A 15,426-nucleotide genomic window follows, 5' to 3' on the forward strand; every position below is an offset into this window, starting at 1 on the left:
TTGAAAAATGGTTTCAACGTGCAAGTTTTTGAATATGATACAATTATCGTCTCTGTGTAAACTACAAAATTGCGCATTTGTGAAATGGCGACGTCATGTGCATGCGTATTATGTGTTCAGTCTATAGGCACGTAGTGTATGAATAATACAACGTTTTTGGATCCGTGTGAACGGGGATCATTTTGACAACGTTGTCGTTTGTACACGAAGAATGCAAAGGACAAACTTTTCCGCTTTTAGTACATCATTGTCGTACCCTGAATCTGATTCATTACACTTATGAACCAGTTCCTTTTAATGAATCATTCAAAAGAACTCACAAACTCACTAGTTATCAAGTTTAAATATAATTAGTATCATATAATTAGATTAACAGCATGCTAACATGCTCAAAATCAACTGTGAGTCGAGTTTCCTGTGTGCTTCACAATACTGATATTTTAGTAGCTATTGGTTTGAATCAGGTCAACTAATGTTACGGACTACTCACTGCTCTACCCTGCTACAATTGAGTCAAAAATGATGCCAGGATACTTTCTAATGAGTTGTGACATTCTAACATTAATATGTGGTGAAGGGCGAAAAGTTGGGGACCGGCCGGTGGTCTTTACAAACACCTTAGTAATCCATCACTTAAAGTGGTCTGACAAGCAGCGGCATATCGAATTAATGAACTCCCATCCGTGTCAGGACCTTGGCTGAAAGTTGGGCTTAATTTGACATGCCATGCCCCAATGCCTGGATCCCCCCTAGTGGGACTCAAAGCTGCGAGAGGTTGCTGCTACAAGAGCTTCTGACACCCTCTTAAAGAGGAAGTACCATCATTAGCCCTCATCACATCTCTTTAAAAACGCCTTACCACCCACGTAATGACACACAGACCCTTGTGAGGGCCGTTATCCGCGGTCCCTGCAACACATTGTACCAGTTCTAATTACCGGCCTTCTTAGAGGTAAGTTGCTTTTGACACATCTGTCTGTGTGACTGACTGCAGTAACGGAGAGCACCAATTACACACAATACATCCCTGTGTTTAAAGGATTCCCATGAAACTAGTGCTACTTTAGAGAGCCAAAACAAAAAGAAAACAGTGCAGAGCCACAGGTTCACATTACCATCAGCATATCACTCGTGACGGAGTTGGCCAGGTCTGAGACGGAAGAGTTAGCGTCTGTCCGGCGGTTGCTCTCGTCTTTGGTCTGACCATTGGGGCTGCTGCCGGGTTTGTTAGATCTGGGGAAGAACCACAAGAGAAAAGTGTCACTTTTATAGCATGTAGCATTAAAATACTTTCTACTTTATATGCACAGAGGCCTGTGCGCCGCCCATTGCTCAACTTGGATAAAGTGTATCTCTGTGGTGCTATTATTTGTATGAGACAGGGTTCGGCTGGTAAGCCTTGCCCTGTTAGACTGTGCTGCAACAACACCACCATGACAGCCATTTAAAATTAGCAAATATTTTTATTATTTAAATTAAGTAGAGTGAGATTTTCACTCTTAGGCCTTGTCCTTTCCTCATTGGGAAGCGCTCATACACATATAAACATCTATGTTTGAGCAGATACCTCTGTATCTCATTGGTTTCATACGAATTACTGGTTCATTTAAATTTCACATTTCAAGTTTTCTATAGACATATTTCTTATCGTGACTGAGGCAAGTATACACTAAGTTTCAGTTCATTTTTATGACGCGCTCCAGAGACCGAGACGGCAGAAAGCGCATCCTGTTTGTTTTCTTTATTTTTAGAAAAGCACAACATTTTGTTGTTTTTATGAGTGTACACAAATAAAAGAAGACCTTTTACAGTTTCGAATGATGCCTTACTCTTGATGTCTTATGACCAAAAATGACAGAGTAGCCTATTTAAGTTCTTTCCGCTGTCATAAGGAAAAAAAAAAGAAAAGAATCCAAGTGAACGCGCCTGCACATTTGTTGCACGCTAATGTAACATGCCAGAATAAAACCTGATTTTAGAATAATGCGTTTAATGGTGGATGAAATGACAGACATATTGAACATAATCAAATAAATACAAAAAGCATTTCTAAAAAAATTTTCAAATGAAAAAAAGAGACTTTTTTAATCTGATAATTTTTTTGCTTATTAGAGAATTGTGCCGTTAGCTTTGCAAAAAGCTAACAGCAATCTCTGCATATATAGCATCCCAAATCACTCACTGATGAGGTTTCATTTCAGTCAGGATGCTGCCTATGTAGGTAGTAGACAGCAAGGCAGCGCACTAGGTTTTGGAACAGAGACTTGTGATGTCACATTGAGGCACTGTCTGACATTTGTCCTCACTGGGAAGCTAAAAAATGTTTCCATACAAGAACATTACAGTTCTGTGGAGATTTGTAATAAATAATAAAGGAAAGACAAAGAACATAAAAGAGTGAATGAGGTAAGGACACAACAAAGTAGGAGCTGAGACAAGTACTGTAAAGCATTACATTCAGTATTTACTCGGTTTAGAACAGCGAGGAGATAAAAGGATGGAAAACCAGGATGCAGGATGGAGATAAAACAGCATTTTTACTAAGAATTTTCAGATCAAAAGAAAGCCAAAGCACAAACAAGATTATAATCATAGCAAAAGTGTCTAACATATGTATTTTGAAGAGAAAACAGCAATAGATGTATGGAGTCTGAAAAACAAAGATTTCAGAGGGTAAAATATACAACCCCAAATCAGAAAAAGTTGGGACAGTATGGAAAACACAAATAAAAAAAAAAAAAAGAAAGTAGTGATTTCTAAATTTACTTTGACTTGTATTTCATTGTAGACAATACAACAGCACATTTTTTAATGTGTTCCTCATGATTTTTATTGTTTTTTTTTTTTTTTTCAAAAAAACAAAATTCCTATTTTGGTTCTTGCAACACATTTCAAAAAAAGTTGGAACAGTAAAGCATTTACCACTTTGTAATGTTGCCATTCCTTTTCACAACACTTAAAAGACGTTTAGGGACTGAAGACACCAAGTGATGAAGTGTTTCAGGTGTAATTTTGTCCCATTCTTGCTGCAAACAAGTCTTAAGGTGGGCAACAGTACGGGGTCTTCGTTGTCGCATTTTGCGCTTCAAAATGTGCCACACATTCTCTATTGGAGACAGGTCGGGACTGCAGGCAGGCCAGTCAAGTACCTGTATCCTCTTCCTCCGCAGCCAGGACTTTGTAATATGTGCAGATTCAGAATGTGGTTTTGCATTATCTTGTTGAAATATGCATGGACGTCCCTGGAAAAGATGTCTTCTTGAAGGCAGCATTTTGTGCTCCAAAATCTCTATGTACTTTTCAGCATTAATGGTGCCATCACAGAAGTGCAAGTTACCTTTGCCAAGGGCACTGACACAACCCCATACCATGACAGACCCTGACTTTTGGACTCGTTGCTGGTAATAGTCTGGATGATCCTTTTCTTCTTTGGTCCGGAGCACACGGCGTCCATTTCTCCCCAAAAATACCTGAAATACTGATTCATCTGACCACAGTACACGTTTCCACTGTGTGATGGTCCATCCCAGATGCCTCCGAGCCCAGAGAAGCCGACGGCGCTTCTGGAGACTGTTAACATAGGGCTTCCTTTTGGCACAGTACAGTTTTAACTGGCATTTGTGGATGTAACTACGTATTGTGGTACTTGACAAAGGTTTGCCAAAGTAGTCCTGAGCCCATGTGGTGATATCGCTTATAGATGAATGACGATTCTTGATGCAGTGCCGCCTGAGGGATCGGAGATCACGGTTGTTCAGCTTAGGCTTGCGCCCCTGTCCTTTACGCACTGAAATTCCTCCACATTCCTTGAATCTTTTAATTATGTTATGCACTGTTGAAGGTGAAATAAGCAAATGTCTTCCTATCTTTCTTTGAGGAACATTGTTTTTAAACATTTCAATAATTTTCTCACGTATTTGTTGGCAAACTGGCGATCCTCGGCCCATCTTTGCTCCTAAAGGACTAGACCTTTCTTGGATGCTGCTTTTGTACCAAATCATAATTACAATCACCTGTTGACATCACCTGTTTCAAATCACATCATTATTTAACCAATTTACCCTAAATTGCTCCTGTCCCAACCTTTTTTGGAATGTGTTGCAGGTCTGAATGACAGGAAAGGATGTATATTTACAAATTAAATTAAGCTGACCAGACAAAACATGAAATATTTTGTGTTCACATTGTCTGCAATGAAATACAAGTCAAAGTAAATTTAGAAATCACTACTTTCTCTTTTTATTTGTGTTTTCCATACTGTCCCAACTTTTTCTGATTTGGGGTTGTAAACAGTAGATGAAAAACCTAAATGAAAATGAGAAACGTTGCCTTGTCAACTAGTTAAAATTACTAACTGAAGCACTTAAAATTATTTAAACTTAAACTAACAACAAAATTTAAAAATAAAAGCAAATTCAAAATATTAATAAATACTAAAATAGTACATATAAATAATGCTAAAATAACACTCACTTCTATTTATCTATCTGTCTGTCTATCTGTCTGTCTGTCTGTCTATCTATCTATCTATCTAACAACACCGAATGTCATGTAAAATCACTATTGAATAAGAATAAGTTTTCAGCAGCCAACAATGAATTAAAATGTAGCAATTATGTTTTCAATTTTGGTTTCTTAAGAATTCCAACAACAATTATTTTATTTTTATCTATTTATACAAATAAAACTATGTTCTGAATGTATAAATTTAACTAGATACTAGATAATGAACCAGTCAGAAATTACACGGAATTACAGTAAGTGTCATAAGCCTTAAATGGGTCCTTGATTATGAATTCACTTTTTTTTTTTAAACTTTAGTTAGTGTGTAATGTTGCTGTTTAAGCATAAACAACATCTGCAAAGTTACGACGCTCAAAGTTCAATGCAAAGGGAGATATTTTCTTTAATAGAAGTCACTTTATAAGTGGCTGGTAGGGACTACAACAAGCTTCTTCCCAGGTTGGTGACATCACAAACCCCAAAATTTACATAAACCCGCCCCCGAGAACACACAACAAATGGGGTGAGGCCATGTTGGGCTGCTTTAGAGAAGAGGAAGAGTTGTTGTACTAGAGTGTTGATACCATGTCGTCATTTTACGCCGGACTGCTTCACAAACGAGGGTCAATTCAACGCTGGATTTGCACAAAAGATTAACATGACGGCACATGCTAGTCAATGAGTTGAATCAACTCCACAGCAACTACATAAATGTATACACTAACCATTCAGAAACGTCCAGTTTCATTTTAAAAGTTGTAACTTCTTCCTGAGTCTCTCCATCAGTGTCGACTCCGGTTTGAACAATGTAAGGCTGAACACCGTTACTGACAATCCTCATTTTGGCTGCGTGAGATTCTCCAGCTTTGTTGTTGCTGAGCAACAGAAGCATGAGCTGTTAAAGCTCCGCCCTCTTCTGGAAAGCAGCAGCTCATTTGCATTTAAAGGGACACACACAAAAACAGCGTGTTTTTGCTCACACCCAAATAGGGGCCAATTTTAAAAGCTATAATAAATGATCTGTGGGGTATTTTGAGCTGAAACTTCACAGACACATTCTGGAGACACCAGAGACTTATATTACATATTGTGGAAAGGGGCATAATAGGTCCTCTTTAAGAAACACAATGGTTCTAGTTTCTAGCTGGATATGATCATAAAATAATGACCTTCAATTCAGTACAATCATGCTTCATTAATTATAAAAGATGAGACTCGAGCGAACAATTCATTTCCAAATGAATGCTAGAAACATTTTTTCATGTTCCTTTAAAGGGATAACTGCACACATTTATTAAGAACCAGTATTTTTAAAAAAGAAAAAGAAAAGAAAGAGCTGAAACCAGCTCTTAAAAAGAACCAGTTCTTGATTTTCAACCCTAAAACTGACACACTATATAGAAAAATTGGTGCACAAATGTGTGCAAACAGTAATGGCGGCCCTCCAGTTATTACAAGTCACAGTGGAACTAAAAGAGTCCAGCACTAATAGACCTATGATGAGTTTCTAGTAATATGGCTGCCAGAGGGGGGAGACGAATAGCCGCCTTTGACTTTTCGTCCCCGGGGAAAGAAAGCAAGAAGAAACAAGTGCTGTTGGCACGGCAACGGCTGCAGAGATGGCAAATGCACCTGGTGTGTGGAATGCTGGGAGATATGGCTCGTCGCTAGCTGGAGATTGACAGGCAGGCTCATGGAGGAGAAGACAGACATGCCGTCTGAAGAGTGATGATACACCCACCATAAACACATACACAGAAGTCAGCGACAGTCATCATTTCTTTAACACCCTGTCTGAATTTTTCTCCATCAGAAAAATCCTGCAAGAGTAATTTCCTCTTCCTGTAATGATGACTGGATTGACATGGTCAGTGTCCGACGGGTTATAGTGACCACAAAAGCTGCTTGTGAAACCATCTCCTTATGTTCAGAGTGACATGACAGAAAATCATTCAGAAGTCTCAGACCAATGAGTCCTACATGCAGTTAACTTGATCTAGATCCAATATTAAAGAGAGAGAGAGAGAGACAGAAAAAAAAAAAATATATATTTTTTGTCCAAACAATGAAAGTTAATGAAGTCTAATGTTGTTTTGGTCCCCACTGACGGAGAAAAACACTTTAAATGATGATTTAAATGCTGACAGACTTTTTATATTTGACTGAACTGTTCTGACTGAACTGAGTTTGTATCCTGAATGAATCAGGATAATCAAAAATATAACTGAATTAATCATCACAAATTAATTCAATTATGAAAAATTTTTTATTTTCAGAAAAGACCAGAAAGCAAGCTTGCTTTAGAATTTGGAGTACTACTTTCCTCCTAAAACATCACCAGCACTCATTTTCAAGGAGGCTTTTTTATGCCAAGGAGAACTAGATATGATGAACCCCTTTCAAAAATAAAAAGACAGTTATACATTTTATACAGGCCTATTTACACTGTGTATGAAAAACACTACGCATTAAAGGGGGGGTGCAATGCTATTTCATGCATTCTGACTTATTTACACTGTTGAAGAGTTGGATTCTCATGCTAAACATGGCCAAAGTTTCAAAACACGAGTTGGACGTATGATGAAGTATTTCTGTGCCAAACGACTACTTCTGGTTTCGGTACAGGTTTCGGAGAGTTTTTTTCTAGTATGGCCCTTTATCACGTAATAAAGGGCGGAATTCCTTGTATGGGCACCCAGAACAAGAGCAAGAGCACGCCCATCAACGCGTTTCGTTCAAGAGATTTTTCAACAGTGGCTGTGTCCTAATTCAGGGGCTGCACCCTTTGAAGGCTGCATACATCATCGAGGCAGTCTCATTTAAGAAAAATAACCATTAGATTGCAACCTAAGAAAGAAATTACAGCATTTTACACCTCTCAATGAATATCAGTCAATTTTATTAAGGTTACTTTTCTTAAATATGGCATCCTTGATGAAGTATTCAGCCTTCAAATGCAACCTCCGGAGGATGCAGCCTCGGAAATGAGACGCAGCTCCTGTAAACAAAGGAGTGTGTTTTTGGTTGTGAGGGAAAGATTACCTTTTTCAGCTTCCCAAAGAACCCAGAGTTAAGGGAACAGAGGATGAAGTTTTTCCGGGGGCAGCAACGGAGTTGTGCACGTATGTTTGTTTGTTCCCGGGATTTCGGTGATGAATACTTTGTAAACAAGTCCCAGTTCGGCACTGGATTTGCAGATCGTGGGTGGTGAGTAAAGCTGCATCAGATGTCTGTGTTTTGTTTGGCAATCGGCACGCAAGTGCATAAAATGTAAACAACACAAACGCTTTTGTTCCCTTTGTATTTATAATGATGTCGCAGCTAGCAGACATCTCTATGATTCAAAACAAATGATTCGTAAAGCTTTGAAGCTTCATGAGACAGTGTTTTGAAATCGCCCATCACTAGATACTGTGGAATAAAGTCGCTATTTTGTTATTTTTGCCGCACAAAAAGTATTCTCGTCGCTATATAATATTAAAGGATTAGTCCACTTTCAAATAAAAATGTCCTAATAATTTACTCACCCCCATGTCATCCAAGATGTCCATGTCCTTCTTTCTTCAGTCGAAAAGAAATTAAGGTTTTTGATGAACGAACGTGGCGCGATTTCTGTTTTTTCCGTAAGTTGAATAGGGAAGGCATAGGACATACAGCGTAAGCTTTTTGAAGAATACGGAAGGCGGAATGGCGAAGCACTTGCAAGGCGATCATTTGTGTCTATAAAGCATATACATTTGGATTTTTTTTTTAAGAAAATGGCCGATCGTTTTGCTAGATAAGACCCTTATTCCTCGTCTGGTATCGTTTAAAGCCCTCTGAAGCTGCACTAAAACTAATTTTGACCTTCAACCGTTTGGAGTCCATTGAAGTCCACTATAAGGAGAATAATCCTGGAATGTTTTCATCAAAAACCTTAATTTCTTTTTGACTGAAGAAAGAAGGACATGGACATCTTGGATGACATGGGGGTGAGTAAATTATCAGGAAATTTTTATTTGAAAGTGAACTAATCCTTTAAGGTTAAACCACTGTAGTCACATGAACTGTTCTAAATATGTTTTTAGTAGCTTTCTGGGCATTGAAAAAGGGAGTGTTATTGCTGGCGATGGAGCCATCTGATTTCATCAAAAATATCTTAATTTGTGTTCCCAAGATGAACGAAGGTCTTACAGGTGTGGAACGACATGAGGGTGAGTAATTAATGACAGAATTTTCATTTTTGGGTAAACTAACCCTTTAAAATGCATTCTAAAAATCTGAATAATTGGTAATAAATAATTATTCACTGTATTTTGAAGTGCCCACAATAACAATATTGTGCATGTTCATTATCGTGATATATCGTATTACCGCATACTGGCACATGTCTAGCCAAGAATGTGCATTAAATGGGCTAGAATTCAGAAACCCTTGTTAATAGCGACACCAATGGCCATTAAGTGAACTGCAGCCAGGAACTTATTGCTCGTGCTCGTACTCGTGCACACGTAATGTACAAGAGACTTAACGTGATTCAGTGCCCCTGATATACTCAGGCCGAAATTATTTTCCGTTCTTCACTTAGATATAAAAAAAATGTTGGAAATACCTTTGAAGCGAACATCCTGACGCCGTCCACGCTGCTGAGAGCATTTCATCATAGTGATGTGGATATTTGCACACTGTTGTCATAGTTTGATTATAAAGTATATATGAGAATATATAGACTATATAAATCTGGCTATGTGAAAATATAGTTTGAATTAATCCCTTGACACATTGACATTACAGCACAGAATGGCTCTTTCGGCATTATCCTGAACATTGTATAAGCATTCATTTCATGTGTCATTGAACGGAAGAAAGGTTCTCAGGAGCTCACGTAAATGTCACATCCATTGGATTTTCCTGCCGAAACCGGCCCGAGTCCTTCACACAAAAATCAGTCTACAGGCTTTCACAGGAAGTCGGGGAAGGTCTCGTTTTTTAAGTTTCATTACAAGCTGTTCACACATTGGCAATACAAAAAGTGATTAATACATGAAAATTCTTACATATAGCCCCTTTAAGTAAAATTAAGATCTCATACAACTTTTTTCTTACTAGACACCACTGCCAATATTCCTTTCAGACTTTCCAAGACAATGTACTTCGCTGCACATCAGTGTGCACGTCCCAAGCCCCTATATGTTTCCTCCCACCATATCAATTATGCAATATCCAAGGTTTCCTGTGGATTTTTACATAAGCATGAACGAGTATCTGTAGGGCAACTTGGAAGAGATGCGGCCTATGTTACTTAAGGATTTTACATCTAAACTCCTTCCATTGGTGGAAGATCAGGAGGTCATCACAGCCTTCACTGCATTAATGTCTCCCGCAGGGTTGGATGGAGATTGTGTAAGCATCAGATTTTATCCAGCGCACTCTGCTAAGGTTGTTATAACCTTTGAGAGTGTGTTTCAGAGGTTCTATTGTGATACCAAGGTCAACATTAGACTAAAAGCAAAACAAAATGATTGCATTTGCATTCATATTCATTTTCTTGGCAGGCGGTTTCTTACCAAAGTGACCTACAGGAAAGTGAATGTAAAGTACCATGACAATTACATCAGGTACCAAAATACAGTCTGGATCTAGATTGACGTATGCCTCTCTGGGTGACAGGATATGGCCAGCTGGGTTATTATTTATAACCTGTGCACAAATCAAGAGCAAAAACAAACACTCACAACAGCCTGGAATAATCTGACATTATTTAACACTGAAAGAATGATAGAGATCTTCAATGAATAGAACGCAAAATAGAGTTTCTTAATAATAGAAAACTTTCAAAATTAGAAATAGAAAAAATAAGTTATTTTTTTGGTCAGTGAAGGAGGCACTAAACCTTCAAGGCAATATTGATCATCAACCTCAGTTACTAAATTAACAAATGAAAATGAAAAAACTGTTTTCCACTTAAAAAAAAAATTATATAATACAGATTTGAAACAAAATAAAGCAGAGTAGATGGTTTTTCTGAACTAGCCCTTTAATCTAAATTCCAGGATTTAATTGAGGACCGAATCACAAAAATAAAACACATGCACACACCTAGGCTCATTGCCATCAAAATCTGAGCACTAAATCTCACTGCACAACAACAACAACAACATCAGCGCATGGCTGCTTTTAACTCGGTTTGAGCTTTTAGTGTCTGATAGATAAAGGAGCTTTGAGATAGCATTGATCTGATATTAGATCAAGCTCTTCTGAGCTTCTGTCAGCGTTTGCAAAAACTTCTCTTTAAGGCAGGTGTATATATATATATATATATATATATATATATATATATATATATACACACACACACACACACCGATCAGGCATGACATTATGACCACCTTCCTAATATTGTGTTGGTCCCCCTTTTGCTGCCAAAACAGTCCTGACCCGTCGAGGCATGGACTCCACTAGACCCCTGAAGGTGTGCTGTGGTATCTGGCACCAAGATGTTTGCAGCAGATCCTTTAAGTCCTGTAAGACTTGTTTGTTCAGCACATCCCACAGATGCTCGATTGGATTGAGATCCGGGGAATTTGGAGGCCAAGTCAACACCTCAAACTCGTTGTTGTGCTCTTCAAACCATTCCTGAACCATTTTTGCTTTGTAGCAGGACGCATTTTCCTGCTGAAAGAGGCCACAGCCACCAGGGAATACCGTTTCCATGAAAGGGTGTACATGGTCTGCAACAATGCTTAGGTAGGTGGTACGTGTCCAAAAAACATCCACATGGTTTCCCACCAGAACATTGCCCAAAGCATCACACTGCCTCCGCCGGCTTGCCTTCTTCCCATAGTGCATCCTGGTGCCATGTGTTCCCCAGGTAAGCGACGCACACGCACCCGGCCATCCACGTGATGTAAAAGAAAATGTGATTCATCAGACCAGGCCACCTTCTTCCATCGCTCCGTGGTCCAGTTCTGATGCTCATGTGCTGTTGGCACTTTCGGTGGTGGACAGGGGTCAGCATGGGCACCCTGACTGTTCTGCGGCTATGTTGCCGGTTCACCACTGTTCCTCCACTTTTGATAGATACTCACCACTGCAGACCGGGAACACCCCACAAGAGCTGCAGTTTTGGAAAATGCTCTGACCCAGTCGTCTAGCCATCACAATTTGGCCCTTGTCAAAGTCGCTCAAATCCTTACTATATTACGTCTTCACACGGCATGGATTATCCCTCAACAAAACAAACAATGGAAAAAAAAAGGAACAAAATCATGCCATTTTTGTGAAAGGTACAGTTTCACAGATCATCTCAAAATGACTTGCAGTGTTTGTCACAAATATACAACAGCAGAATCCCACTATATGTAAAAGATCTTTTAGCAAAAGAAAAAAGAAAAAGAAAAAAAAAGCTAATTTCTGCCATTTGCTGGTATGATTTCAGAGCCTGTAGGCACCTGTTGAGGACTGTTCCAAAAACATACCAACACCGGGCCATGAAAGTTGTCGTTCCATCCTAGGGACATTTGGCAACTGATCAAATGTTGTTTTCCTGACATTTACTTTGAAGTAATGCTTCCAAGCACCCACCAATCATTAATTCAAGGGAGTAAATCTCAGCCATTCTACATGAGTCTGCAATTATCATCATCATTACTGGCCATTCGGCCACACAGCAGAAAGGCGATATAATTTCTCCGAAACAAATGTCAGAGAGAGTGGGTGAGATAAACAGAGGAACAAACCCAGTAGAGCATCATTAGAGTAGCCAGCGCTCTTCAGAGCAGCAAATCGTGCTGATAATTGTGAGGATGGTGAAGAAGTGTCGAGGATGTGTGTGGGAGGAAGCGTGTTTTTTTTTTGTTTTTTTTTGGATATTTTAGCTTTTAAGCGCATGGGCGTTTGGAATAGTGGATTCACTGGAACCAGAATATCAAAGCGACATTTTTAGCAGCAGGCTAGAAACATCCCCATTGGCTTTTGTGGTTAAAAATCGCTGAGGTGTTTCATTGGACACTAGACTTTGTCTTTTTGGTCGCTCCCCAGAGAAACATTTTTATTGCTCAGACTTTGCTCTTTTGGCATGGCTTTCTTTACTAGAGATAAATCTAGAAGGATTCTGTTGTTTTTGCTTTATTCTATAATAACACTTCCTTCTCTCAGTTCACAGTGGGATCGCCTGGACACGCTCAGTGGCCCAGTGTGGCCCTGCTGTCTTATTGAATCCATGTAACAGGGTCTCTGTTCACCTTACCTAACTGTGAGGGTGAAAAGGTCTGCTGCCAACCTCCAGGACTACATCCAAAATCATAGTCCTGAAGGTTGGCAGCCCACCTTTTCATCAGCCTACGTCAGAACGCCGACTCATTATTGGCCGACGCTAATCACGTGAGCAGCATGACGCATGCGTGTGATGCTGATGCAGGAGCCGGCCAATAATGAGCCAGCGTTCTGACGTAGAACCGGGAAGCGCTGCACTGTGTTCACAACGTGATTTTTGTTTTGTTTTTGCGCACAAAAAATATTGTCGCTTCATAACATTAAGGTTGAATTACTGCAGTCACATGGACTATTTTAATGATGTCTTTACTACCTTTCTGGGCCTTGAAATGACGTTGCTGCCTATGTGTGGTTCAGAAACCTCTCAAATTTCATCAAAAATATCTTAATTTGTGTTCTGAAGATGAACGAAGGTCTTAAGGGGTTTTGAACAACATGAGGGTGAATACTTAATGAAAGAAATTTCATTTTTGGGTGAACTAACCCTTTAATGCATACTTGCTGAAAAACGTCTTTCTGATCCCCGACGCGGTTATCAGCCGATGTGATAATCTACTGTAAAACGGCCAGAATCTATTACTAAAGAATCTATCAGTCCCATGAATGTAGTTTATGATTAGTATTGCATATTCCACAGAGTATATAAACCTGTGGCCATGTGTTTTTGTGGACTTCAGGCTGGTTATTTGTAACTGTCATAGTAGCAGAACCACATAGACTAATGAGGTGTTTACTGTATCAGTGTACATATGTGTGTTTGTTTCCTCAGAGCTGTTTGAGTGTCCTGCTCTGAACTGAAGATATAGATGAAACGCTCCTCAGCTTGTGGGCCTGACACTCATGTGGCCTGACAGCTCACCGCCGCTGTGACATCAGCCGCCACTCAGTGTGCCAACAGCCACCTAGAAAGATCTCCACTTCAGTACAGCACAGGCAAAACCCTTATATCACGGTACACACCTAATTTTATATAAAACATTTCATGTCAACTCAACAAGAGGTCCCAGCTAAAATGTTTGATTTTGATTTTTTTTCAGGTAAAACAAATACATAAATGAAAAATAAAGCCAAAATATTAACTGTCATGGATGTATATTTAATGAGTAATCCACTTTTTTGTAGAGGGGGTCAAAATGACACAATTTTGGTTTGTTGAGAGTTATGTTGAGGTATATTTTGGTATATTGAAGTATATTTTGGTATGTTGAGATGTATGTTGAGGTATATTTTGGTATGTCAAGGTATGTTGATGTTTATTTTGGTATGTTGAGATATATTTTGGTGCTTTGAGGGGTATGTTGAGGTATATTTTGGTATGTTAAGGTATATTTTGGTATGTTGAGATGTATGTTGAGGTATATTTTGGTGCATTAAGAGGTATGTTGATGTATATTTAGGTATGCTGGGGTATATTTTAGTATGTTGAGGTATATTTTGGTGCGTTGAGAGGTATGGTGAGGTATATTTTGGTATGTTGGGGTATATTTTGGTATGTTGAGATGCATGTTGACGTATATTTTGGTATGTTGAGATGTATGTTGAATTATATTTTGGTATGTTGAGAGATATGTTGAATATTTGGGTATGTTGAGGCATATTTTGGTATGTTGAGGTATATTTTGGTACATTGAGGTATATTTTGGTACGTTGAGGTATATTTTGGTATGTTGAGAGATATGTTGAAGAATATCTGGGTATGTTGAGGTATATTTTGGTATGGTGATGTATATTTTGATATGTTGAGATGCATGTTGACGTATATTTTGATATGTTGAGATGTATGTTGAACATTTGGGTATGTTGAGGCATATTTTGGTATGTTGAGATGCATGTTGACGTATATTTTGGTATGTTGAGATGCATGTTGAAGAATATTTGGGTATGTTGAGGTATATTTTGGTATGTTGATGTATATTTTGGTATGTTGAGATGCATGTTGACGTATATTTTGGTATGTTGAGATGTATGTTGAAGAACATTTGGGTATGTTGAGGCATATTTTGGTATATTGAAGTATATTTTGGTACATTGAGGTATGTTGAGGTATATTTTGGTATGTTGATGTATATTTTGGTATGTTAAGATGCATGTTGACGTATATTTTGGTTGGTTGAGATGTATGTTGAAGAACATTTGGGTATGTTGAGGCATAAATTGGTATGTTGAGGTATATTTTGGTACATTGAGGTATATTTTGGTACATTGAGGTATGTTGAGGTATATTTTGGTATGTTGAGGCATATTTTGGTATGTTGAGAGATATGTTGAGGAATATTTGGGTATGTTGAGGCGTATTTTGTTATGTTGAGAGATATGTTGAGGAATATTTGGGTATGTTGAGGCATATTTTGGTATGTTGAGGTATATTTTGGTACATTGAGGTATGTTGAGGTATATTTTGGTATGTTGAGAGGTATGTCGAGGTATATTTTGGTATGTTGAGGTATATTTTGGTATGCTGAGAGGTATGTTGAGAGGTATGTCGAGGTATATTTTAGTATGTTGAGAGGTATGTCGAGGCATATTTTAGTATGTTGAGGTATATTTTGGCATGTTGAGGTATATTTTGGTATGTTGAGGCATATTTTGGTATGTTGAGAGATATGTTGAGGAATATTTGGGTATGTTGAGGCGTATTTTGTTATGTTGAGAGATATGTTGAGGAATATT

The 15,426-nt window shown here is 38.6% G+C and overlaps 1 protein-coding gene across 4 annotated transcripts in view; it reads right to left on the reverse strand.

The window, feature by feature from the left end:
* syt7b (synaptotagmin VIIb) overlaps nucleotides 1-15,426 on the reverse strand; it is a 146,494-nt gene that overhangs the window by 10,912 nt on the left and 120,156 nt on the right. For all 4 annotated transcript variants that reach the window (XR_007930890.1, XM_051900109.1, XM_051900110.1 and 1 more), the window contains one exon: nucleotides 1,116-1,233. Coding sequence is in view for 3 of the 4 variants with exons in the window: in XM_051900109.1 (XP_051756069.1) it covers nucleotides 1,116-1,233 (118 nt within the window). In the remaining variant the exon portion in view is untranslated. The remainder of the gene's footprint in view (nucleotides 1-1,115; nucleotides 1,234-15,426) is intronic.

The sequence above is a fragment of the Ctenopharyngodon idella genome, chromosome 7 (assembly GCF_019924925.1).
Source record: "Ctenopharyngodon idella isolate HZGC_01 chromosome 7, HZGC01, whole genome shotgun sequence".
Taxonomy (NCBI): domain Eukaryota; kingdom Metazoa; phylum Chordata; class Actinopteri; order Cypriniformes; family Xenocyprididae; genus Ctenopharyngodon; species Ctenopharyngodon idella.